The following is a 26,518-nucleotide window of genomic DNA, read 5'->3' as shown; positions in this document are numbered from 1 at the left end:
AGGCAAGTTGCAAACAAAATGGTAAATACATTCATGATGTTATAATAATGAAAAAAAAAAAAATCCTTTATAGTTTTATCTCGCCTTTTAAGTCCAACCACAACAATAACTTTTTAAAAAAGAAGAAAAGATCATCGACAAACCAATGAATAAAGTTAGGCATACTGCTGTGGTTAGTTTTCTTACACCAAAATGTATTTTTCTTCATCTCTTTGGTTTGTGGAATTTTGGGTCATCCTCTGCCTTTTCATAGATTTGTGCCCATATAAGGTTGCCCAAAGGGCATTAAGAGTCGACTACACAAAGTGTACTAGCAGTGCATGGAGACAAGCAAATTATGCCCCTCGTGCACATCATTAATGTGTTAACTTTGATTTTACTGACGATGCCATCGTACCATCGTCTTGTCATTGGGGAATGGCTTCACGGATTGATTAGTTCTGATGATGAGTGATTTGAAATATGAGCATTGTAACCATTTTCCTGTTGCTTGATTTTTCGAATTCACGACTTGTCCTTTTCATTATCCGTTTATTCATTATTATTATTATTATTATTTTTTTTTTTTCATTATTATTTATTCATTTCATTATTTGTCTTTTCAACCATCTTACGTCTTGACCTTTAGTCGCACTGTACCGGTGTTGAGGCATCGATGCCAACGTGGAGTGGCGGACATAGCTTGGCGACCAATGGCAGCAGCGGGACTAGCTGTGGCTTGTCGAGGAGCTGTGGTTATCTGGCAGGTCGAGCCATCTTCCTTGTCGACACGGTATGTTGTGAGAATAGGTGGAGCTGATGTGGGCCATATGTTTAAGCCAACAACTGATTTGTTGAAGGAAAAATAAAACATTGGATACAGTGAAAAAATGTTTTTCCATCAAATGCTCAGCAAAAACATCATTACATTATAAGCGAGAGAGGGCATTTGCTACCCAACATCATTTTCCCAAAAATTGCAACTACCAGAAACACCTGCTTTATGGGAATGGGAAAGAGTGGGATGGGAGGTTGCCAAGTCCCCATGCACCCCTGAGTACAACCACAAAGTTTCAACTTGTTTTGTCCAGCAGTTTAGGAGTGCATGAAATACAAAACACGAATGTAAATTGGTTAAGTATTTTTCGATTCCATAGGTTTTCATGCAGCGATACCGCTGGGGCTTTGAGAGCAGAGAGAGTTTTTTCACATTTTGCTGTGTTACAGCCTCTATTTAAAATGAATTAAATTGAGATTTTTTTGGTCCCTGAGCTACACATAATATGCCATAATGTCAAAGTGGAATATTTTTTTGGAAATTTCTACCAAATAATTTAAAATGAAATACAGAAATATCTAATTTACATAAGTATTCAACCCCCTGAGTCGATACTTCCGAGAAGTGCCTTTGGCAGTGATTACAGCTTCACGTTTTTTTGGGTATGTCTGTATTGGCTTTGCACATCTGGTTTTAGGGAGTTTCTCCCATTCTTCCTTGTAGATTTGCTCAAGCTATGTCAAGTTGGATAGGGAGTGTCGGTGAATGGCAATCTTCAAGTCTTTCAAAAATTCTTAATGGGATGCAAGTCTGGGCTTTTGCTGGGCCACTTGGACTTTCACATTCTTGTTCTGAAGCCAGTCCAGCGTTGCTTTGGTTGTATGTTTGGGGTTATTGGCCTGTCGGAACGTAAATCTTTGCCACAGTCTAAGGTCTTTTGCACTCTCATGCAGGTTATCCTCAAGGAGTTTCCTGTATTTGGCTCCATTCATTGTTCCCTCTATCCTTACAAGTCTCCCAGTCCCTGTCACTGAAAAGCATCCCCGTAGCATGATGCCAAACGGTAGGGATGGTGTTAGATGAGTTATGAGCTCTGCTCGGTTTCCACTAGATATAGCAATTTGCATTCAAGCCCGAGTTCAATTTTCATCTCCTCAGACCACATAATTTTTTTTTCCTCAAAATCGGAGTCTTTCACTTGCCTTTTTACAAACTCCAGGTGTGCCGTCATGTGCCTTTTTCTCAGGAGTGGCTTGTGTCTGACCACTCTCCCATAAAGCCTAGATTTGTTGAGGGCTGGAGAGACTGTTGTCCTTCTGGCAGGTTCTCCCATCTCAGCCAAGGAACTCTGTAGTTCTGTCAGAGTGGTCATTGGGTTTTTGATCACCTGCCTGACCAAGGTCCTTCTTGTCCGATTGCTCAGTTTGGTCGGATGACCAGCTTTAGGAAGAGTCTGGGCAGTTCTGTATTTTTCCTTTTTCCTAATGATGGAGTTCACTGTGCCCTTAGGAACTTTCTACACTCTAGAAAATGTTTTATACCTTTCCCTAAATCTATGCCTGTTCACAATTCGATATCGGAGTTCATGCACTGTCAACTGTGGGACCTTATATAGAAAGGTGTGTTTCTTTCGAAATTGTCTCCAGTCAATTGAATTGGCCATAGGTGGACTCCACTCAAGTTCTGGAGACATCTCAAGGATGATCAAAGGAAATTAGATGCACCTGAGCTCAATTTGGAGTGTCATAAGAGGTTGAATATTTTTGACTCGAGACATTTCAACTTTTCATTTTTAATTATTTACACAAATAATTCGACTTTGACATGAGTTATTTATTATGTGTAGATCAGTGTCAGAAAATCTCAGTTTATAGATCGCTCAAAGATCGTGCCTATTTCATGTCGTTATATCTCTGAGTTCATCTCTTTCTTTCTTTCTTTCTTTCTTTCTTTCTTTCTTTCTTTCCCCTACTGTAGTCCATCATCCTGCTGTGTCCAGGTTCTAAGTCAGTCAGGTCCTGTGACCTCGCTGGCATGGAACCCTCACGGTGAAATGCTCATTGCTGCATCACCTGCATCATCTTCACTCAAGGCAAGTCCCATTTTGGCACTTTGTGGTTACCATCAGGTTACAATACTGTTGGTGCCTACTTAGTATATCACAATGTGGTCTCACTTGCAAGGTACTTCACATTTAGGGCAGACCCAGGTGAAGTATCTTTTCTATGTGATTCACATTTATTTAATGTACAATATTACAGGTTTGTGTAATGCACTTTATCATGCTGTGGCAGAAGTTTGGAATGTACATTATGCAATGTAAGAAGTTGTTATAGCAATTATTGTTTGTTTGTTTTTATTTTACATTACATGCATATTTTTCAATGTCATATCATTTCCTTTCAACCTTCTACACCACAGTATGGCCCATACGGGCACTGCGAGTCCAACATTGTGTGTCCCGAGCACGAGAGGCACTCAGATTCCCTGGTCATGCGGGTCTAAAGACCCTCTTTTTATTATGTTGCTGTTTTATGCCTATCCGTTTTATGCATCCGCCAACCAAGTCACCGGAGGCATTATGTTTTCGGGTTGTCCATCCGTACGGGCTGGACCTCGTTTTTCTTAGCAACCATATGTCCGATTGAGACTAAACTTTCAGGGTAGGAGTGACACCTATGCAGAATGTTTTTGTAATTGTGACATCAAAAGTCACATGGTATGACAGTTATCTTGCATTAAAAGAAAATAAGTAAAAAAAACATTTCTCATAAACCGCTGAATGGAAAAATTTGAAACTTGCCACATTGGAAAGTACTCCCAATGGGGAACAAAAGCATGATAATGATGACATCATAGATGAAGTGGTATACCAGCCAAAATGTTAATTTTTTTAAAATCCCTTCTCTGAAACTGCTTCACCGATCGATGTGAAACCTGTCATGGGTGGCATATTGGCGACAGTCGCATTGTTCTAGTTTATATTCTGTTGGCTTGCATTTTATGCGCATGCTTGGTTAACATCGAAGAGTCAACTGTAGAGTGTGAACTGGTAGAACATTGCCCAGACAATGTACAGCAGGTAGGTAACCACCTCCATGCAGGTTATTGGTGAGCTAGCTAGGATTTTTGTCCCCCGTCGCACCGCGTAGCGAAAGGGGGACTATGGTTTTCCCGTCCGTCCATGCGTGCGTAAGCGAAGGACCGCATTCGAATTTGGTGTGTGGGTGCAACCCACGTCAAAATCCAAGATGGCCGCCGCCATGTATGTCTGAACCTTGAGCGGAATATCTTGGAAAAATAAGTGAAGTACCAATTTTTAATCTGGTGTGTGGGTGTATCTCGGCATAAGGAAGAACCCTATTCAAAATTGGGTCGCCCCGTCAAAATCCAAGATGGCCGCCGCCATGTATGTCTGAACCTTGTGAGCGAAATATCTTGAAAAATAAGCGAAGTACCAACTTCTAATCTGGTGTGTGGGTGTATCTAGGCATAAGGAAGAACCCTATTGAAAATTGGGTCACCACGTCAAAAGCCAAGATGGCCACCTTGCGTCTTCCACTTTGTCAACTCGCATCACTTCACCGACCGGGGGACCTAGTTGTAACGCTTGTTCTTTGTCAATTGATGGGAACATGGTAATTATTCTGGAAATAACTTCTGCATTCAGCTGCATTTTGACTTGTTTTGGCATGTTGGGTTGGCATCTTTGATGTTCTCATCTGAGTTTGTAGCTGATGCTATTGAGATCTCAGGTTCAAGTTCCATACACTATTGATTTGTCCATTGTCTCATATTGTTCTTGTAATTCGTGTTGGAGAGAAAGAGAGCATGGGTGCTTGCACATACTATGACTTTAACGCCACTGTGTGGGGTCGACCACAGTACATTCTTGGGCTGAATTTTTCCACGAACCTTATGGCTAGTTTCGACATTTGTCTGAACGTAACATGAATTTGGTGTTTAGCCGAGGTGTCAACGACTACTCGTCTATTCTTTGCGAAGGACACAATGGTATCCTTAACCTCCACAATAAAATACTAGCAGACGGGATGCCCAGGTTAATGTCCAGCCAAGGGGGAAGTTTAATTCACTTCAACAAGTCACTTGAGGAAAGGCTCTCAAATAGGTCAAGTCTTTGAGGGCAAGTCTCGAGTCACAGTTGTTTTACTTCAACTTGTGTCAAGTCCCACATTTACTAATAAACCTAGCGGAGTCCAAGCTATCAATGAATCAAAACCCAGGGTTTCATCTGTTGCAATGTAAGTTATATTGTTCTGAAATGTTGTTTAACTCAAGTTTTTATTTGTCAACTTCAAACAGTGGAAGTTTTTTGCGTTGTTACCTGGAAAATTAATTTGTTAAATTTACTTCCCATATCTAGTGTCCCTGCTTGAACATGTGTACACGAGATGAGTCAGTAACCGTAGCTTATGTTTAAATTGTTTATATCACATGTAGAACCAAAGCATTCAATGCTGAATGGGAAAGGAGATTTTAATAATTTCCTTGTATATTTATTATTTACGTTAAAATGAAATACAGTATATAATTTATTAACTTCAATTGGTGTCCTTTACTTTTTGTTATACTACTATTTTATACGAGATACCATACTTTTTTCTGTTTTATTTTTGAAAAGACAAGCCATGATATAATTTCCAATTATCACTGAAGTTTAAATAATCCAAGTCAACGAGATATTTTAATCATCACAACATCATTTTATCGGGTCGGGATATAAACAGGGTTATCGATCAGGGCCCAGGTTTCTCCCCAGACAAATGTTCATGTTTTGAATAAATTTTCACACGGAGCCCTGTTGGTAAGATGGGGCTACGTGTGAAAGGTATGCGGCCCGACGGCTGTGAGCACTGGTGTGCTGCACAAGTACAGAATATACGCACAAGGTAGTCGTGCCCAAAAATATTGGCACCCTTGCACTTTTTTCAAATAATGCACCATTTCTTCCAGTTGTTGAAATAAAAGAATATTTTGGCATCCACATATGTATTTCTTTGGTTTGCAGTGGAACAAAATAAAAAAGCTGAAAAAATTACTAAATCTTAGCTTATTCCACACAGAAATCCTAAAATGCCCTGGGCAATATTATTGGCTCCTTTTGGAAGTTGTTAGAAATAATTGATTTCAAGAAGGTGATTCTCCTTTAATTTGGAATTGAACTCGCCAAGAGAAAGGTTGATCGAAGATTGCAGTGAAGGATTGTTCAAATGATGGAGAAAGCACCTCAGTTAACTGCCAAACAGATTCAAGCTGACCTTCAGACACAAGGTATGACAGTTTCAACTCGCACCATCCGTCAGCAATTCAATGAAAGGGGGGTTCTATGGTAGGAGATCCAGGAGGACCCCACTGCTGAGAGAGAGACATAAGAAAGCCCAACTGGAGTTTTCCAAAATACACCTGAACAAGTGAAAATCCTTCTGGGAGAATGTCCTGTGGACAGCTGACACCAAATTAGAGCTTTTTGGTAAAGCACATCATCTCTATGTTTACAAAAAACAAAATGAAGCCTTCAATGAAAAGAACACCTTCCCTACAGTCAAACATGGAGGAGGTTCAGTGATGTTTTTGGGTTGCTGTGCTGCCTCTGGCACTGGGTGCCTTGAATGTGTGCACGGCATCATGAAATCAGGAGATTACCAAGGCATTTTGAAGCGCAATCTTCAACCCAGTGTCAGAAATCTAGGTCTCCGTCAAAGGTCATGGGTCATGGGTCTCACAGCAGGACAATGACCCCAACACACATCAAAAACAAACTTTCTTGTTTTTTCTTTTTGAAAAACTTTTTTGAAAAACTTTTCTTTTTTCTTTTTGAAAAACAAACTTTTTGTTTCTGATACATTTGAAAAAGTGCACGAATAATTCAACATAGAGACTTTCTACATTTAAAAAAACTTAGAGATTGCTCACCCAGATCCGTAACACAGACAGAAGACAAAACGCAGGACTGTTCTGAAGTGGCCAGCAATGAGTCCAGATCGAAATCCCATTGAACACCTGTAGGGTGATCTGAAAACAGCAGTTGGGAGAAGGCACCCTTCAAATCTGGGAGAACTAGAACAGTTTGCACAAGAAGATTGGGGGAAACTGCCAGTAGAGAGGTGTAGGAAGCTCATTCATGGCTATGGGAAGCACTTGACTGCAGTTATTTTGTCCAAAGGCTGTGCTACCAAATATTAAGTCTAGGGTGTCAATAATTTGGTCAATGCCATTTATTTTTATTTTCTGATTTAAAAGGATATATTAAGTTCTGAATCAAAAACAAAGGTTCTGTAATATTAACAGTGAAATAAAGAATTGTGGAGACAAAATACTTTTGCAATTTCATCCTAGTTTTAGAGAAAATTGTAAGTTATTTGAAAAAAGTGCAAGGATGCCAATATTTTTGGGCACGACTGTATATGTCGTCATTGACCGAACCTGGCATGCCCACGATGAAAAATCATTTACCATTTATTTTAAACCCCGTTTTAATTTGATGGTTACTCTGATTATTTCCCAAACATTGTCAACAAATCGTTATAAACTCAAGTCGCAAGTCCCTAGACACGTCCGAGTCCCAAGTCCAAATCTTGTCAATTTTGACAAGTCCATGTCGAGTTGTAAGTCGCAAAAAATTATTTGAGACTCGAGTCGCTAACTCTGGCTTCTGACTCTTGCTATCATTTCTGTTGAGATGCCTTTTGTTTTTTTTGGAAAAAAAAGAAGAAGATATACATTATAACTAAGTTAAAAGCATGTACTTCAGCCCCAATATCAAAGTACACAGTCAAACAAAACTTATCAAGCTAATACATGTGCACCTTGGTCCTAATACCAACTCTGGTCAGACAAAAATACATACCTCCCAATACTATTCTCTAGGCCAAAATGCATGGAAGTTAAATACAACTAGCAAGTTGCCTGTGCCTGAGCGGGATTCTAATCGAGGTTGGGATGTTGAAAAATACAAATAGCGTCTTGTGTCATCGAGCCGACAACCTGGGAGCAACAATTCACAGATATTGCCACATCTGATACAATTTAAATGCTCAAATGGCAGCGTGGTGCTCCAATTGAAACTGTTTGTTTGACATATGTAGCTTTTTGATGCCTTGCATCCATGATAAAAATTTGTGTTGGTGTCAAAGCCAGTGACCACTCGCAATTAATAGTAGGATTATGAAGAATTAGTAAGAAAACAATTGGTAAGAATAAGAAGGATAAACTTGCAGTCGGCAAAGGAATCGAGGAGAAATCTACCGTAACCCTGCCACTGTAGGGGATGTCAAAGTGAAAGGCCTCTCCTTATTCTATCCTTTAAATACAGTGTTAAGTGAGGACGCAGCCATTTCTTTGGTATGATTCTGCCAGGGTCAGAGTTGCACGAGCAACCGCCCAGACTCAGCGTGGATGCTCAAACCATTATGCTGCCAAGTCTGGTGATATTCAAATTGGAAAATATTTGCAAGTAAATGATGATTTTAATCTTTCCTTTAGGTATGGGAAGTGGCTACTGAACGTTGCATCACGTTACCAGTGCATGGTGCTGGTGGCATCGCCAACCTGTCGTGGTCCCCAGATGGAGCACGCCTTCTTGTGGCCACCCTGTCCCCTGTTATTCGGTACATTTTACAATGTTTTTATAACTTCATTGCCACTTAATTCACTGTTTTTATATATTTATATTTATTTATTTATTTATTTATATTTTTATATAAACACAGTAGTAAACCCGTAAATATTGTGATTTTAACCAATCGCTGGCCTCTATGTTCCAATGAAGTTGTGGTGGGGTTTTATTTCGACCATTCACGGTTTTTGAGCTGAACTGTGATGGTTATCTCACACCATGAGCCTTTTGGCGTTTCTCATGCACTGTTAATAATGGAATGGCACCCAAAGTGAAAACGATAGAAAAACGTGATTCTTTAATTTGACTTATTCGCTGGTTTACGGATCTTCAGAACGATTTATAACAGAAACACATCTTGACAGATTACAAAGGAAACAATTTAAGAGATTAATAGTGGAGGAATGGTGGGTTGAGGGGGCAAATTTAATTACTTTTGAACATTTATTCTGCTTCTGTGCAGCAGGAGACTAAAGGATTTTTTATTTTATTTTATTTTATACATGTTTATGTCAAATGTGATGTGTTTCTTTTTGACTGCTGCCAACCTTCCTCTATATTTTTTGAAGCCCAGAAACCTAACTCCTTTATTCCCATAGGAACAACACAACAACAGGCATTTTAAGGCCATGTTCCCTGTTAGAGCAGGGGTTTCCCTGCCAGAGCGGGGTTCCATAGGAAATTGGTTTTAATCACACACACACACACACACACACACACAGACACACACACAGACACACACACAGACACACACAGACACACACACAGACACACACACAGACACACACACAGACACAGACACAGACACAGACACACAGACACAGACACACAGACACACACACACACACAGACACAGACACAGACACACAGACACACAGACACAGACACACACACAGACACACAGACACAGACACACACACAGACACACACACACACACACACAGACACACACACACACACACACACACAGACACACACACACAGACACACACACACACAGACACACAGACACACACACACAGACACACACACACACAGACACACACACACAGACACACACACACAGACACACACACACAGACACACACACACAGACACACACACACAGACACACACACACAGACACACACACACAGACACACACACACAGACACACACACACAGACACACACACACAGACACACAGACACACACACAGACACAGACACACACAGACACACAGACACACACACAGACACACAGACACACACAGACAGACAGACAGACACAGACAGAGACAGACACACAGACAGACAGACAGACAGAGACAGACAGACAGACACACACACAGACAGACAAACAGACACACAGACAGCTCTCTTATATAGTAGATTTGCATCCTTCCCCCACTTGGGGGCTATGATTTCTGCAGGAGTTTGTTTTAATTATTTATTTATTTTGATGTCTATGGTTGTGATGCTCAGCATCTCTGTTAATATCAAATGTTGATAACGATGATATTACAACGTGTTTGGTGTGGCAGTTTCCAGGAGTATGAAAAAAATATTTAACTTTCTAAACATTTCACGTGCACACCCGAGTAGAAACACCAGTTTTCACCTCATCCCCTCCAGCAGTTCATTGGTGCATTGTAGTATAACAAACACCCACAGTATGATATTATAGTATACTAGCTACGTACCTGGGCAAATTGAATGAAATATGTATTTAAATATTTCCTACATGACAATCGCAAAATATATTACTCGATTACTCCAGAGAAAACCCAGGCAGTGTATAAGCAACATACTCACTCGAGGCCTGAATACTGAGGTGGTGGAATAAATCTCTGTAAAGCAATCTTTTTAAAAACAGGCGCATGTGAAAACCATAGTTATTAAACGTGTTGTTGACAACAAATCACGGCAACCTCAACATGCGATCTTCACAAAACATATTGTTGGGGTTTTGAGAACCCTGCACTTTGTAAATTGTTGTAAATATACCCCTTTGTAAATAATTCTCTTTGTAAATACCTCCATTTCATTGGTAAGATCAAAGGTCGTCCCCAAGTTAGTCCACATCGCAACACGTAGCGAACCATAGGCCCTCTTCGTAGTTATTTCATTATTATGTGTTTCAGGTAAGGCTGTGTTTCCAATAGTTGACTCTACGTTGCATTAATCAAATAAGATCGGTCCCTTTCGCTCCCTTCGGGAGCAGTACGAATGGTTTTCTATCCCGCAAAACGCCATTGCCCATGTGCTCATCTCGGAGAAGAAGGGGGGAGGAGCCGCCAAATCACGGGCGTGGCACGTCGTCATGATCGGAGGTGGTCGGCCAGCCCTAACAGCCAACCAGCACCGCGGTGAGCGACCCGGTAGGCGTGCCCTCGCAGCCGGCGGCTTGATTCCTAGACGAGTGATAAAAGCGACTGGAAGGGACTGCTTCAGGAGTCGGTGAGAAGGCACGACAGAGAGAGGAGCACTGATGAGCATGAGAGAGGAGCACAGATGAGCACAGCAGAGTTGTGAGGCAGGAGAGTTGGGTCCGTTGACGGCGACAATACCAGGCAGATATTCACATTATCCATGCGTGAACGAGACACGGAGCTGCCGGCCGCTTTTCGCCACTGAACCTGAGCATGGACGTTCGAGCGGGACCTCGACGTCGTGCCACCGGCCCCGGACCTTCATGCCTGCCGGCTCTTTGGACCGTGTCCCTCTTCCACCCATTTCCGACCATTGCAATTTCCCATTCGTGTAAGTGTGTTCGTTCTATCTGTACATAGTGTGTTCAAAAAGTATCCGACCTTTGTTCATAAAAGATACTCCCATCCAGATAAAAATTTTTTAATAATAATCTCGTTCAAAGTAGTCCCCTTGGGCTGCCACACACTTCTCCCAACGGTTCTGCCACTGTCGGAAGCAGCGCTGGAACGCCTCTTTTGGGATGGCGCGCAGCTGGTCCGTCGCATTCCGCATGATGTCTTCTCTGGAGTCGAAGAAGACGGTCAGCATGACTTTGACATTGCTGCGGACCTGCCTTGCTTTTTTTGGCCTCGGGGATGTTGGATGCTTCCATTGTGATGACTGCAACTTGGTTTCTGGGTCGTACCCATAAACCCAGGACTCATCGCCAGTGATCACTGTGTTGAGGAAGCTGGGATCGCTGTTCACAGTCTCCAGCATGTCCTGTGCGATCTCCAAACGGAGTTGCTTCTGCTCAATCGTTAGCAGCTTTGGTACGAACTTCGCTGAGATTCTCCTGAAGCCCAAATCCTCCTCCATAATGGAATGAACGGTGTTGAATCTTGTGGATCGTTTCCACTTGGGAATCGCCAAGCTTTACACAAAATTTGATGCAGTAGCGTTGTTCAAGTTTTTCCGTCATTTTGTCAAAAACGAAAATCCGACGGTGCTCACTTACATGTCCTCACTCATCGGCGGTCTGCCGTCGAATGACAGCTTCTGCAGGTGGGAAAAAATTCACGCGTGCGCATTAGGATCGCCTACATACGTGCACCAATCAACGCCTCCCTAGCTTCTTTTTTTTTACGCACGAAAAATAAAGGTCAGATACTTTTTGAACACAGTAGTATTGTCCTGGGGATAAGTTAAGCCTGTATAGTTAAGAATTGCTCTGTGTATCTGCTTCTTCCTCTTCACTGTAAATTGCTTTCGTTTCCTCTTCGGTTCCTTTGGTTTGTTGTAAATAATTAATAAATGTCTGTTATTTCTTACTTTTGGTTTCATTCTTCCCCGATTGCTTTAGTCTTTTCCTGATTGAATACCTGTGGCACGATTTGGCCAACGCTTTATAATCGGGTTTAGTCCTTTGATAACGGCTCGAACCGCGGATTGCTAAACCGCTCGGCAAATACCATCTTGTCCGTGGTTCGAGCGGTACTTGTCTCCCTGTTCTGCGGAGGGATTGATAAAGGTATTCGGGATAAACCCTGGACCAATAACCCTGATCAATCCCACCCCGCAAAAGAGCGTTACAAGTACCAGGACCGGTCGGACGGCCAGCTTAACAGGACAAAGGGATTAACCCCCCCTTGCTAACGGGAGTGCCGTCCCCCGGATCCATAACAATATTATTTGATCGCTCCCGGGTTAAAATGCAGGCAGTGTATTAGCAGAAGGCCAGATTGCGGCCTGAAGGCTAATTATGTGATTATTTTTATTTTTTATTTTATTCAAACATAGCCCTCAACCATCCTGGATGAAAGAGGAGGTCATGCAAAGTTTGGTTGCACTTTCAACTTGCACTTTGCACTGTTTGGTTGCACTTCAGGGTCCGAATGCACAAATGAACAAACACACCAACTTTCTTCTTTATATATTAGATGATAATTCTCCCCATTTCTATAATGTCTATGGTTTTCATGCAGAAAAAATGTGAAACTCCAACAAGCGGTGTGCTATGTGATACATGTTTACATAGAGAGAATTTGCTTATGTGCCATGTCAAAAAAGAAAAATTAAGGTTAGGTTTTTAACATTACTTCTGCAATTTACCAAACTCAACAAAACATCCTCAGAGAGGATTTTGTTTCTGATACATTTGAAAAAGTGCACGAATAATTCAACATAGAGACTCTCCATTTAAAAAAAACTTAGAGATTGCTCACCCAGATCCGTAACTTGGACGTTACCCTCTCCTCTTTCTCACGTGGATGAGCAGTGTGTACGAAACACTTACATGGAACTGGGAACGTTGGCCCACACTTTCAGGTCGCTGCCAGGCAAGTGTTTAATCTTGATACTCCCTTGATACCACCCCATTCCTTTTTGTGGCAAATGTAAATCTTCTGTCATATATTCATCAATCACAACATTGTAGTGGTAATTACAGCAGCAATTTTGCCAAGACTGTTGAGAGAATGCCCAGGCTTCATGTGTTGAACTATCTATAGTGCTTTACGCCAATTTATATATGCTGTGACATGAGGTTTACACCTACTGTTGATGGTGCTTTATTAATGTCTTTGCTTTCTTGTAAATGGGCGTAATGTTTCTTTATTGTACTTGGTGTCAAAGTCGTTGAGGCAATACAGCCAAATTTGAAAGGGTTTCTCCCAAATCTGTGTATGCAAGTTTTCCAACACTGCAAATTATCATGTGCCTTGTTAAAAAAAAAAAAAAAAAAAAAAAGTGCCAGGTATTGAAACTCGATTGGAATGAAGATATCCACAAGATAGAGCTGCCTGGCCTTCAATCTGAAATGCTTAATTGATGCAGAATGTGCTTAAGAAATGGAAAAGAAAAGGTTGTGCCAATATTGAAATTGACAAATTAGCTAGATTTTTGATGGATTGGTTCAGAAGAACAAAACAATCTGGAATGGCACAATATCACTTCTAAAAGTTGATGCAGTTTTAGTGACGAGTCTGAGCTGTGCCTGTTGCCAAAGGTGGGGCTGTGAGTGCGAGACCGAGGCTGTTTGCCGATGGTGAGGGCGAGGCCGAGACTTTGCCGAGGGTGAGGGCGAGGCCGAGACTGTTTGCCGACGGTGAGGGCGAGGCTGAGACTGTTTGCCGAGGGTGAGGGCGAGGCCGAGACTGTTTGCCGAGGGTGAGGGCGAGGCCGAGACTGTTTGCCGAGGGTGAGGGCGAGGCCGAGACTGTTTGCCGAGGGTGAGGGCGAGGCCGAGACTGTTTGCCGAGGGTGAGGGCGAGGCCGAGACTGTTTGCCGATGGTGAGGGCGAGGCCGAGACTTTGCCGAGGGTGAGGGTGAGGGCGAGGCCGAGACTTTGCCGAGGATGAGGGCGAGGCCGAGACTTTGCTGAGGATGAGGGCGAGGTCGAGACTTTGCCGAGGGTGAGGGCGAGGCCGACACTTTGCCGAGGGCGAGGCCGACACTTTGCCGAGGGCGAGGCCGAGACTTTGCCGAGGGCGAGGCCGAGACTTTGCGAGGGCGAGGCCGAGACCGAGGCTGTGTGCCGAGGGCGAGTGCGAGACCGAGGCTGTGTGCCGAGGGCGAGTGCGAGACCGAGGCTGTGTGCCGAGGGCGAGTGCGAGACCGAGGCTGTGTGCCGAGGGCGAGTGCGAGACCGAGGCTGTGTGCCGAGGGCGAGTGCGAGACCGAGGCTGTGTGCCGAGGGCGAGTGCGAGACCGAGGCTGTGTGCCGAGGGCGAGTGCGAGACCGAGGCTGTGTGCCGAGGGCGAGTGCGAGACCGAGGCTGTGTGCCGAGGGCGAGTGCGAGACCGAGGCTGTGTGCCGAGGGCGAGTGCGAGACCGAGGCTGTGTGCCGAGGGCGAGTGCGAGACCGAGGCTGTGTGCCGAGGGCGAGTGCGAGACCGAGGCTGTGTGCCGAGGGCGAGTGCGAGACCGAGGCTGTGTGCCGAGGGCGAGTGCGAGACCGAGGCTGTGTGCCGAGGGCGAGTGCGAGACCGAGGCTGTGTGCCGAGGGCGAGTGCGAGACCGAGGCTGTGTGCCGAGGGCGAGTGCGAGACCGAGGCTGTGTGCCGAGGGCGAGTGCGAGACCGAGGCTGTGTGCCGAGGGCGAGTGCGAGACCGAGGCTGTGTGCCGAGGGCGAGTGCGAGACCGAGGCTGTGTGCCGAGGGCGAGTGCGAGACCGAGGCTGTGTGCCGAGGGCGAGTGCGAGACCGAGGCTGTGTGCCGAGGGCGAGTGCGAGACCGAGGCTGTGTGCCGAGGGCGAGTGCGAGACCGAGGCTGTGTGCCGAGGGCGAGTGCGAGACCGAGGCTGTGTGCCGAGGGCGAGTGCGAGACCGAGGCTGTGTGCCGAGGGCGAGTGCGAGACCGAGGCTGTGTGCCGAGGGCGAGTGCGAGACCGAGGCTGTGTGCCGAGGGCGAGTGCGAGACCGAGGCTGTGTGCCGAGGGCGAGTGCGAGACCGAGGCTGTGTGCCGAGGGCGAGTGCGAGACCGAGGCTGTGTGCCGAGGGCGAGTGCGAGACCGAGGCTGTGTGCCGAGGGCGAGTGCGAGACCGAGGCTGTGTGCCGAGGGCGAGTGCGAGACCGAGGCTGTGTGCCGAGGGCGAGTGCGAGACCGAGGCTGTGTGCCGAGGGCGAGTGCGAGTGCGAGACCGAGGCTGTGTGCCGAGGGCGAGTGCGAGACCGAGGCTGTGTGCCGAGGGCGAGTGCGAGTGCGAGACCGAGGCTGTGTGCCGAGGGCGAGTGCGAGGCCGAGGGCGAGTGCCGAGGGCGAGTGCGAGGCCGAGGGCGAGTGCCGAGGGCGAGGCCGAGGGCGAGTGCGAGGGCGAGGCCGAGGGCGAGTGCGAGGGCGAGGCCGAGTGCGAGGGCGAGGCCGAGTGCGAGGCCGAGGGCGAGGGCGAGGGCGAGTGCGAGGCCGAGGGCGAGTGCGAGGCCGAGGGCGAGGCCGAGGGCGAGTGCGAGGCCGAGGGCGAGTGCGAGGGCGAGGGCGAGGCCGTGTGCCGAGGGCGAGGCCGAGGGCGAGTGCGAGGGCGAGGGCGAGGCCGAGGGCGAGGGCGAGTGCCGAGGGCGAGGCCGAGGGCGAGTGCGAGTGCGAGGGCGAGTGCGAGGGCGAGTGCGAGGGCGAGGCCGAGGGCGAGGGCGAGGCCGAGGGCGAGGCCGAGTGCGAGGGCGAGGGCGAGGCCGAGGGCGAGGCCGAGGGCGAGTGCGAGGCCGAGGGCGAGGCCGAGTGCGAGGCCGAGGGCGAGTGCGAGGGCGAGGCCGAGGGCGAGGGCGAGTGCGAGGCCGAGGGCGAGGGCGAGGCCGAGGGCGAGGCCGAGTGCGAGGGCGAGTGCGAGGGCGAGGGCGAGGCCGTGTGCCGAGGGCGAGGGCGAGTGCGAGGGCGAGGCCGAGGGCGAGGCCGAGGGCGAGTGCGAGGGCGAGTGCGAGGGCGAGGCCGAGGGCGAGGCCGAGGGCGAGTGCGAGGCCGAGGGCGAGGCCGAGGGCGAGTGCGAGGCCGAGGGCGAGTGCGAGGCCGAGTGCGAGGCCGAGGGCGAGTGCGAGGCCGAGGGCGAGGCCGAGTGCGAGGGCGAGTGCGAGGCCGAGGGCGAGTGCGAGGCCGAGGGCGAGTGCGAGGGCGAGGGCGAGGCCGAGGCCGTGTGCCGAGGGCGAGGGCGAGGCCGAGGCCGTGTGCCGAGGGCGAGGGCGAGGCCGAGGCCGTGTGCCGAGGGCGAGGCCGAGGCCGTAGGGCGAGGGCGAGGCCGAGGCCGTGTGCCGAGGGCGAGGGCGAGGCCGAGGCCGTGTGCCGAGGGCGAGGCCGAGGCCGTAGGGCGAGGGCGAGGCCGAGGCCGTGTGCCGAGGGCGAGGGCGAGGCCGTGTGCCGAGGGCGAGGCCGAGGCCGTGTGCCGAGGGCGAGGGCGAGGCCGTGTGCCGAGGGCGAGGGCGAGGCCGAGGCCGTGTGCCGAGGGCGAGGCCGAGGCCGTGTGGCGAGGCCGAGGCCGTGTGCCGAGGGCGAGGCCGTGTGCCGAGGGCGAGGCCGTGTGCCGAGGGCGAGGCCGTGTGCCGAGGGCGAGGCCGTGTGCCGAGGGCGAGGCCGTGTGCCGAGGGCGAGGCCGTGTGCCGAGGGCGAGGCCGAGGCCGAGGCCGTGTGCCGAGGGCGAGGGCGAGGCCGAGGCCGTGTGCCGAGGGCGAGGCCGTGTGCCGAGGGCGAGGCCGTGTGCCGAGGGCGAGGGCGAGGCCGAGGCCGTGTGCCGAGGGCGAGGCCGTGTGCCGAGGGCGAGGGCGTGTGCCGAGGGCGAGGCCGTGTGCCGAGGGCGAGGCCGTGTGCCGAGGGCGAGGGCGAGGCCGTGTGCCGAGGGCGAGGCCGTGTGCCGAGGGCGAGGGCGAGGCCGAGGCCGTGTGCCGAGGCCGAGGGCGAGGGCGAGGCCGTGTGCCGAGGGCGAGGCAGTGTGCCGAGGGCGAGGGCGAGGCAGTGTGGCGAGGCCGAGGCCGTGTGCCGAGGGCGAGGCCGTGTGCCGAGGGCGAGGGCGAGGGCGAGGCCGAGGCCGTGTGCCGAGGGCGAGGCCGAGGCCGTGTGCCGAGGGCGAGGGCGAGGCCGAGGCTGTGTGCCGAGGCTGTGTGCTGAGGCCGAGGCCGAGGCTGTGTGCCGAGGGCGAGGCCGAGGCCGAGGCTGTGTGCCGAGGCTGTGTGCCGAGGGCGAGGCCGAGGCTGTGTGCCGAGGGCGCGAGGCCGAGGCTGTGTGCCGAGGGCGCGAGGCCGAGGCTGTGTGCCGAGGGCGCGAGGCCGAGGCTGTGTGCCGAGGGCGCGAGGCCGAGGCTGTGTGCCGAGGGCGCGAGGCCGAGGCTGTGTGCCGAGGGCGCGAGGCCGAGGCTGAGGCCGAGGCTGTGTGCCGAGGGCGCGTGGCCGAGGCCGAGGCTGTGTGCCGAGGGCGCGAGGCCGAGGCCGAGGCTGTGTGCCGAGGGCGCGAGGCCGAGGCCGTGTGCCGAGGGCGCGAGGCCGAGGCCGTGTGCCGAGGGCGCGAGGCCGAGGCCGTGTGCCGAGGGCGCGCCCGAGACTGTGTGCCGAGGCCGAGGCTCCGGGTGAGGGTGTAGCGAGGGTGTGCCAGAGAAACCAGAAACGTGGTTTTGTTAGGCGATGAAATAATTAAATGCATAGGATTCTTTATTATGCTGAAAGGATAGTCGACACTGAGTTTTAACTCTTTCAAAAGAAAGAAAGGATATTTGAAGGTTAAATTACGTGATTTATATTTTTGATCATGGCAGGAAGACATGAGTGAGGGCTAGACTGTGTCGAGGTTGGAAAGTGCATGTCGGAATGATGAGAATGTTTACTTGGAGGATTTAGAAAAATAGGTACAGCATGTAACCAACTGTAAGGAAAGGGTTGAGGAAATGTTTTTGTATACGTATTCTTGTGAGAATAGGAAAGGTAATATAATTTGAGTGTTGAGATAAATGTCTAACCATGTTTGGAAGAATGGTATATCAGTATTATGCAGTAAGGTTTGTGTTGAGGTACAAGTGGTATTCATAATGGAGGCAAAATAAGTATTTCCAGAGGGATGGCCAAAGGCTAAACACAAAGGGAGCAGCAAGGTTTGCAAAGGTAATTGGGCTTTTTAGGTAGAGGGTGAAGAGGGAGGAACTGCAACTGATAGTATGAATGTTAAGGGCTGGCAGGAAAAATAATTATAGGATGGGAAAAGTTAATGAATACTCTGTACTAACTCCAGGATTGTAAATAATATGGAGGAGATTGAAGCTAAAGGATATCGCAAGGAGTTTGATATAATTACAGAAACCAAGACATGTTTGAACTGGAGAGTTCAGAGAACACGTTACCCCACGCAGTGTTCAGGTATAGACCTATTACCTAATATTGTGTTCAGTTTGGTCACCAGATGTGAAGAAGGACTTAACTTCCATAGACTAAGCTACGAGGAGCTGCTGAATGTGATGGCGCTTTTCCATTAGAAAGGAGACAATTGATGGGATCCGATAGAGATGTTTAAGATAATGAAGGATATAGACCAAGCAAATTCAGAAGTTTCAGTGGGTTGGACAGTGATAGAACGATGGGCCACAGCCTGAGATTAAAGGAGAGTTGGGATGTTAGTAAGGCAGCGGTCTTTAACTTGGAGAGTAGTTGATGCATGGAATTGGCTCCCTGGAATGGTCGTGGCAGCATAAAGGAAATGGGTTTAAATAGGAATTAGCTCGGTACAAAGAAGCATTTGGGATCGATTAACATGGACTTTGGCACGACTTGCATGATGGGAGACGGTGTATATGTGCAGTGTTTAAAAAGTGATTGTGCTGTCGATGTTTGTTCATTCCTCGCTCTACAACCCCTCCTGCCTCCCACGCCCCCCCCCCCCCCACTCCCGCCGCCCTCACCTGCCAAAAAGCGAAAAGAAAAATGTACTGGGGATATCCCTGTGCCTTCCCTACTCCGTAACTTAACTGGTGCCCTCGGTTTGTTAGAAAGCATTTTTTGCCTGCCAAGGAATAGTAGAAATGAAAATAGAATATCATTTATCATTTATGGGAGCGAGACATGGGTAATGAACGTAGAGCAGCAACGAAGGCTGGAAAAGGTGGAAATGCGAATGGTTCGGTGGATGTGTGGATTATCGTTGAGAGAGAGGAAGACAAATGATGAATTGCGAAAGATGATGGGAATAGAGCCTGTGATGGATGCTGTGAAGAGAAACAGTTTGAGATGGTTTGGTCATGTGTTGAGGAAGGATGAAAGTGACTGGTTGAGAAGAGTGATGGAAATGAATGTAGAAGGAAGTCGAGGACGGGGAAGACCGAGAAAGACTTGGCTAAAGATGGTCGAAGAAGAAATGCGGGCAAGGGGGTTAACAAGGGGAGATGCAGAAAATAGGGCATAATGGAGAAGATTGTCTTGGGGACCGCAAGGCTAACCCCCTGCTCTAGTAGGGAAAATGGCCTTAAAATGCCTGTTGTTGTTTTGTTGTATTTAGCATGTTTGTTTGTGCAGAGTGCCTGCTGGAGTCCAGATGGCAGTATTCTGTTGTTTGCTGTTCAAGGAGAACATGTCATTTATTCCCTAAAGTTTACCACTGGAGCAGGTATGCAGCAAAGCATCACAAAACAAACTCTCAATGTATTTACAGGGAGATTCCCCCCTTACACCCCTCACTCTCATCCCCATCCTCCACCAGAGGTTCTACACCCACACAATTCATTAAAGTTTTGGGCTTTTTAGGTAGAGGCACACATTGTGGTAATTTTACAATCTTAATTTTGCCTTTTTTTCTCTGTTCCCCGAGATGAATCCCAAGGGATTGTGGGCGGATCGAAAGCCGCAGCCATTTGCGCAGACGTTTCCACATTTGAAATAGAATCTGCTGATGGAAGATCTGTGAAGTGAGACATGTTATAAATTAACTTTAAAGAGGCCAATAGGATGTGAGATTAACTAATTTATTTAGGGGATATTTATTACAAATGTGTTGCTAAAATATTGACATCCTCTATATTTGGGAGGGTAAGCAGGTGAGTTTATTGAGGAACGCATGCAACCTGGGATGGATTGAGGAGAGCAGAGGTAGGAGAGGGCAGGAGAAGCAATGCCTTCCATGTGTATTGGGTAAGGTTGCTATTGGTGGGAGAGTGACATTCCTTGGAAATCTGCCTCATGTACTGAGATTCCAATGGTGCAGAAGGCCTTATTTTCAACTGCCCCAAGAGGAGAAAAGGTTGTCAGCAGGAGCACCAGCCAGAGTGGAAAACCATACTCCATGGAGCTTCATATTAAAGCCTTGCACACTTGTGTTGAACTCGCTGTGGCTTAGGATTTCCTCAGCTTCACAATGAATACCAAGATGGTGATTGGTCTTCAATGTCAGTTTGGTAATACGATTCTCCCACGAAAGGTTATGGCAGACGATGAGACCAGGAGTTCCATTGACTGCATCTCTCTCTTCCAGAGGCTGTTCAGATAGGTCGATTAGATCGTTTGATTTCCAATCCTTGTGGGGGATGGTTTCAGGGCATGTGACTTGCCCGTGTTGAATGTCATGTTCCATGTAGTTATCCAGCAGCCGCTTATTTTCTCCAGATCTGACAAAAGGGATTCAGTAGCAGCCGGCCTTTCACAAGAGTTATGTATTATACGCTACACAGGTGAATTGTCAAGAAAATCAGGTACATCATTGATATATAATCTCTGCCATAAAAAACGAAAATGTATCATTAGTCTCTTCCTGAAGGGGTTGCAAGGCTATTGCAATGCCCCTGTCTGTCTGTGTCCACGTCTATACATTTTTGCTTTAAATTTTCACCTCCGCCACCAAAGGTGGATGGAGGTTATGTTTTTACCCCTGTCTGTCTGTTTGTGAATAAGATATATCAAAAAGTTGTGGACGGATTCGGACTAAATTTGGCAGAGAGGTAGTTTATGTGACGAGGACGAAATTATTAGATTTTGGTGAAGATCCGGATTCGGCTCCGGCTAGTATAATTTTTAAAGTGATTCTTCACCATTGGGAGATGGGGCCAAAAACTATACATAGTAGGATATCTCAAAAAGTTATGGACTGATTCAGACGAAACTTGGTGGACAGATTGTGTGTGTGACAAGAACTAATCGATTCGATTTTGGTGAAGATCTGAATATGGATTCGGATACGATAATTATTTAATTTTCAAGTGATTTTTCACCATTGAGAGATTGGGCGAAAAGCGATTATATAACATGATACTTAAAAAAAGTTGTGGACGAGTTATGACTAAACTTGATGGATGAGTTGTAGTGGGGTGGCTAAAGTCCAAATTTAAGTGATATCGTGACACACTGGCCCAAAGGACCAAATTTGGCACAGTTCTACTTTAGGACCATACAAAACTTTTGAGGGGGCTGCCCGATTTTAGAGGCCCAGTTCAAGGTCAGGTCAAGGTCAAAGGTCAAATTATGTGTCTGTCATGTTTTTGCAATATGTGAGTGAGCGCACGATGTGATGATTCTCACGCAGTGAGAAATCAGAGTGAGCGCACGATGCGAGACGAGGCGCTCTACGCTCTACTGAGTGTCGTTCTAGTTGAGAATGTAATTGTTGAAGGATTGTTCCAGCATTCATTCCAAATGCCTTTTTGCCATGAGGGATGTGCAGAATACCTGATTGCAAATTTCCATGTACCGTAATTGCCTCCTGCAATAATCATTCAGCATGTGCAGCTCAATACACCTTCAGGTTTTTAGAGGGACACGAGGCATTCTGAGAAAATTCAAAACAGTCTTTCTGAGACAACAGCATGTGGATCATACAAAAAGCACACTGAATAGATTCTTCAGCAATTCATTATAATGCCACGTCTGAGGATTCCAATCATTGGACACCTTCAGGCAGGGTATTCCAGTGACCATGTTGCAAGGGTCTTTAATGTGAGGAGAGGAAGTGTTTATGACCTCAGATGATCAACAAACCACATACACATATAAGGATGATCACCACATACAAGGCTTTCATCCGCAGCTCAATGGAATACTGTTCCCCCCTCTGGGCCGGTGCTGCTGCCTCACACCTACCTGAGCTTCACGCTGTTGAAACCAAAGCTTTCAGAATCATTGGAATCTCCTGCGATGAAGCTAACTCCAAGGGCCTTTCACTCACTCACTCACCGCAGGCAGGTTGGTGGTCTTTCTGTCTTTTACCGACTCCTCTCCGGCCTTGCTCCCCCAGCTCTCTCTGTGTTCTGTCCCCCTAATATTCCTACAGGTCGCACAAGATCTGCCAGCAACCCTCTGATGGTTAAACTGCCGAAATCTCGGCTCTCTGCTCACCTTCACTCTTTCATTCCTCTTTTCTCCCGCCTCTGGAACAAACTCCCACACTCCCTTCAATCCCACTCCTCCCTCCAGGTCTTTAAAACAGCTGTTCACCACCATCTCTTATCTTTCCCCATCCAAAACCTTGATCTTTTCTACCCCCACTAATTCACCCCAGATCCACCTTGTTTGAAATTCCAACTTCTTTCCTGGAAGTCCCGGCAATGTCCATATGTTTTATACCTCTCCCACCCCCCCCCTTCCCATGCCCCCCCCCCCAAAGCCCTCTACCTCCCACAGATCTCTCGATGTCCCTGCTCTCAGATGTTGTGTTTGCGTTCCTCCCCCTCTCGCCCCATCTTGTCTACCGCTCCCCATGTTATATGTTTTATGTGTCGGTTTGTCTTTCTGTGTGATTAATGTTTGCTCTTTCACGAGCCTCGATCTTGTATACAAAAAAAAAAAAAAAAAATATCCCAAGAAGTGTACGTCCCAAGATAACGACTTGAGCTCAGGAGTGATACATTCGCATGACCCATCTATGCAATCCATTTCAAACTGCTCAGAGTACTGCAAATGCACTCCATGGATCTCTAGGATAGGTGTTAACACAGTTTTGAGGTGTCTCTGTGATGCAGGGATCTGTGCTCGTTGTCCTGTTCAGCGTCCATGACTTGCTCCATGACACATCCAAGGACACTTGTACTTGTCAAATAAGCACGTTTGATGTACATGGAGGCAATAGGCAAGTGTTGTGCTTAGTGACTATTCTAGGTTTCTCCTTCAAAGGCATGATGGCTGTGCATGGGTCTGCAGAAGATGCAATGAGCAATCTGCCCCAGTCTATGTCCAGGAAACTGGAAATTTTGGATGTGGAAGTGTCATGAAGATGGGGTGATATTGCTGAAACCTTTCGGTATCCATGGCAATCTGACAGCAGATCAATACACGATATTTTACAGCAACATGACCCAGGAATCTAATTTCTACATGATAATTAATGCTCCTGCTCACAGGGACATTTGAACAAGAAACGTTTTTGTCAATGCCAACATATTAATGTCATCACAACCCCATGTACAACCCCACATAATATCATGACAACAACGTTAATGTCCATGTGCTGCAGGAAACATGCTGATGGGAAGGTACTAGAAGGGAGGGTACTAGAAGGGACTGATTTCAGACCTTGGCCTTTTGAATGAAGGGATAATTCAAGAACTCTGCTTTTAAACTCAACTGGACTATGTCCAGCTGAGTTTTTGTCAACACCCAGTGTCCGTCGTCTGTCTGTCTGTCTGTCTGTCTGTCTGTCGTCTGTAATCAATTCGACGTCTGCACTCTAAAAGTCACAAATATTGATTAAAGTTGATGAAACTTGTTATGCAGCATCTTTAAGACATAAACTAGTTTGGGATTTCATTTGGGCGTTGCACGCCCAAAAATGGGCGCGGCAGGGCGGCCATATTGAAAAATCAATTTTTGTCATATATTTTTAGCACATATAAACGAAATAGTTTGTGGTTCCATTATGCATATTCTAACCATATTGATATAGACCAGTTGAGTCCAGGTTCCCTGGAACCTCTAGTTTTCGAGTAGTTTCCAGTACTGGAAAGGGAATGTGTATCGGACACAGACCTGAACAGCTCTCACCAGGTCTTAGAGAATGATGAGAGGCAAGAGGGTGAAGATGATGGACAAAATGTTGAATGTGGGATGGAATTAGCTTGTGAAGAAGATAAATTTCAGTTGTAGAGTAAATTATAGGAGCAGTCAATGTTAGGAGCTGATAATATGAAGAACCAGTCTTGACTGGAGAGAGAAGATTTTAGATCAGATCAATCCACTTTTTCAAATTGCTATAAACGTTTCCACCTTGTAGATTCTCTAAAAACATCACTTATTCTAGAAAAAAACACATCCTTTGCTTGTTATGTATGGTACCAATAATTCCCATTGCAAAGTTTGTTTATTGGTGTTTATTTTAAATTTTGTTTGTTCCAAATCTCAAGAGTTGGAGGAGAGGTGCAGATGATGACTTGGGATTCGACCGGTGAGAGACTTGCTGTGCTGCTGAGAGGTAAGCAGGTCGAAATACGATTCGAGGTAGGAGTGAGCAGAGCAATTTTGAGTTGAAGTGTTACTATTTTGAAGGCATGCTGAGTTTTTTTTTTTTGCATCTGCTGCTAATGAAAGCAATAACCAACAAGAAAGAGCAATCAGAGATTGCAGACCCGCGCCATGATGTGTTTTTAGTGGTTTTTAAGGCTTTTGTGTTAAAGCAAATATGGCGGCCGAGCCACGTGACCGATATCATCATTATTATTTTTTTCTCCACCAATTTATCCATGGATGACGCTCAAGAAACGTCATCTTGATCGGATGCAGTTTTGTACTTGTCGAATTATGATGTCATTATGGAGGCACCTATGACATCATTAGCATAATTATGTTATTCCCCATGGAGAGTTCTTTATAATGAGCCATGGCTCAATTTTTTTCTATGCAGCACTTTCCGTGATAGAGGTGCAACGTTTTTCAGTTTTTCCAGGATGGCGACCGGACCATGTCATCTATGACGGCATAATTATTATTTATAAAATTCTACAGGAGGAGGTGCACCGATGGTGAAAATGTCCTGTCGATCGGACCAACGGTTGCAGTGAAAATCATATTTATTCTGTGTGGACAAAACAGACAAACAAATGGACTCAAATGCAATACCCTATCCTCTGGCGAGAGTAATAAAAGGAAAACTTCCAACGTGTTATTATAATGTCATGTACCACATATCAAAACCTTACCTTCAGTATTCCGAAACCGCAACCCCATACAATGGAATGAACATCACTTTTCCCCAGGTCAGGGGCTTGTTTTCCAATGTGCACCAAACGGTCTCTTTAATGTCATTCATTTTCAAATATTGTATTCCTTCATATTTTTACCCTCGCCAGAGGAGGGGGTATTGCATTTGAGTCCGTTTGTTTGTTTGTTACTTGCCGGAAAAGATTCCGGCAAGTATGTTGATCGGTTGGTTTGTCTGTTTGTTCGCAGTACTACGTCTACATCGTTGCACATAGAATCGCCAAACTTTACATACATATTTGTCTTGCTCTGGAATAGACTGTGCCCAATTTTTAACTCTCTCGGCCCAAGGCCTCCTTGATGACGTCATAATTCGATAATTCGACAAGTACAAAACTTCATCCAATCAAGATGCAATTTTTTGAGCAACATGACGGCATAAACTGGTGGAGGAAAAAATAATAATGATGACGTCATCGGTCACGTGGTTCGGCCGCCATCTTGGAAAAACCGAAAAAATTTGCAGCTCTATATCTCCGAAAATGCTGAATAGAAAAAATTGAGACATTGCTCATCGCAAAGAACTCTCCATGGGGAATAAAATATGTTAATGATGTCATTGGTGCCTCTATTATGACGTCATAATTCAACAAGTACAAAACATCCGATCAAGATGCAATTTCTTGAGTGCCATGTCGGCATAAATTGGTGGAGAAAAAAATAATAATGATGACGTCATCGGTCACGTGGTTCGGCCGCCATCTTGGAAAAACGGAAAAACTTTGCACCTCTATATCTCAAAGTGCTGAATAGAAAAATTTGAGACTTGGCTCATTGTAAAGAACTTTCCATGGGGAATAAAATATGTTAATGATGTCATAGGTGCCTCCATTATGATGTCATAATTCGACAAGTACAAAACTTCATCCGATCAAGATGAAATTTATTGAGCATCATCAAGGAATAAATTAGTTTAGAAAACAAATAATGATGACATCATCGGTCACGTGGTTCGACCGCCATATTTGTCCAAAATGGCCGATAAAAAAGTACATTCCGGCAAGTCCTCGGTCTCTGACCGATTTTTCATTTGTCTGTCTGTTTGTTTGTCCACACAGAATAAATATGATTTTCTCTGCAACCGTTTGTTCGTTTGACA

At 46.7% G+C, this 26,518-nt stretch overlaps 1 protein-coding gene across 6 annotated transcripts in view; it reads left to right on the top strand.

Moving 5' to 3' along the window:
* Positions 1 to 26,518, top strand: part of AAAS (aladin WD repeat nucleoporin) — a 58,739-nt gene that overhangs the window by 23,447 nt on the left and 8,774 nt on the right. For 4 of the 6 annotated variants that reach the window (XM_068096371.2, XM_068096365.2, XM_068096377.2 and 1 more), the window contains exons 8-14: positions 629 to 772; positions 2,735 to 2,849; positions 8,261 to 8,385; positions 13,062 to 13,122; positions 19,762 to 19,852; positions 20,054 to 20,150; positions 24,567 to 24,634. In XM_068096371.2, the coding sequence (XP_067952472.2) occupies positions 629 to 772; positions 2,735 to 2,849; positions 8,261 to 8,385; positions 13,062 to 13,122; positions 19,762 to 19,852; positions 20,054 to 20,150; positions 24,567 to 24,634 (701 nt within the window). The remainder of the gene's footprint in view (positions 1 to 628; positions 773 to 2,734; positions 2,850 to 8,260; positions 8,386 to 13,061; positions 13,123 to 19,761; positions 19,853 to 20,053; positions 20,151 to 24,566; positions 24,635 to 26,518) is intronic. The other 2 variants (XM_078769344.1, XM_068096384.2) reach the window with 1 other exon arrangement.

Source organism: Myxine glutinosa, chromosome 1, assembly GCF_964187855.1.
Source record: "Myxine glutinosa chromosome 1, kmMyxGlut1.1, whole genome shotgun sequence".
Classification (NCBI taxonomy): domain Eukaryota; kingdom Metazoa; phylum Chordata; class Myxini; order Myxiniformes; family Myxinidae; genus Myxine; species Myxine glutinosa.
The sequence above is the reverse complement of the archived record's forward strand: the minus strand, read 5'-3'. Positions and strand labels throughout refer to the sequence as shown.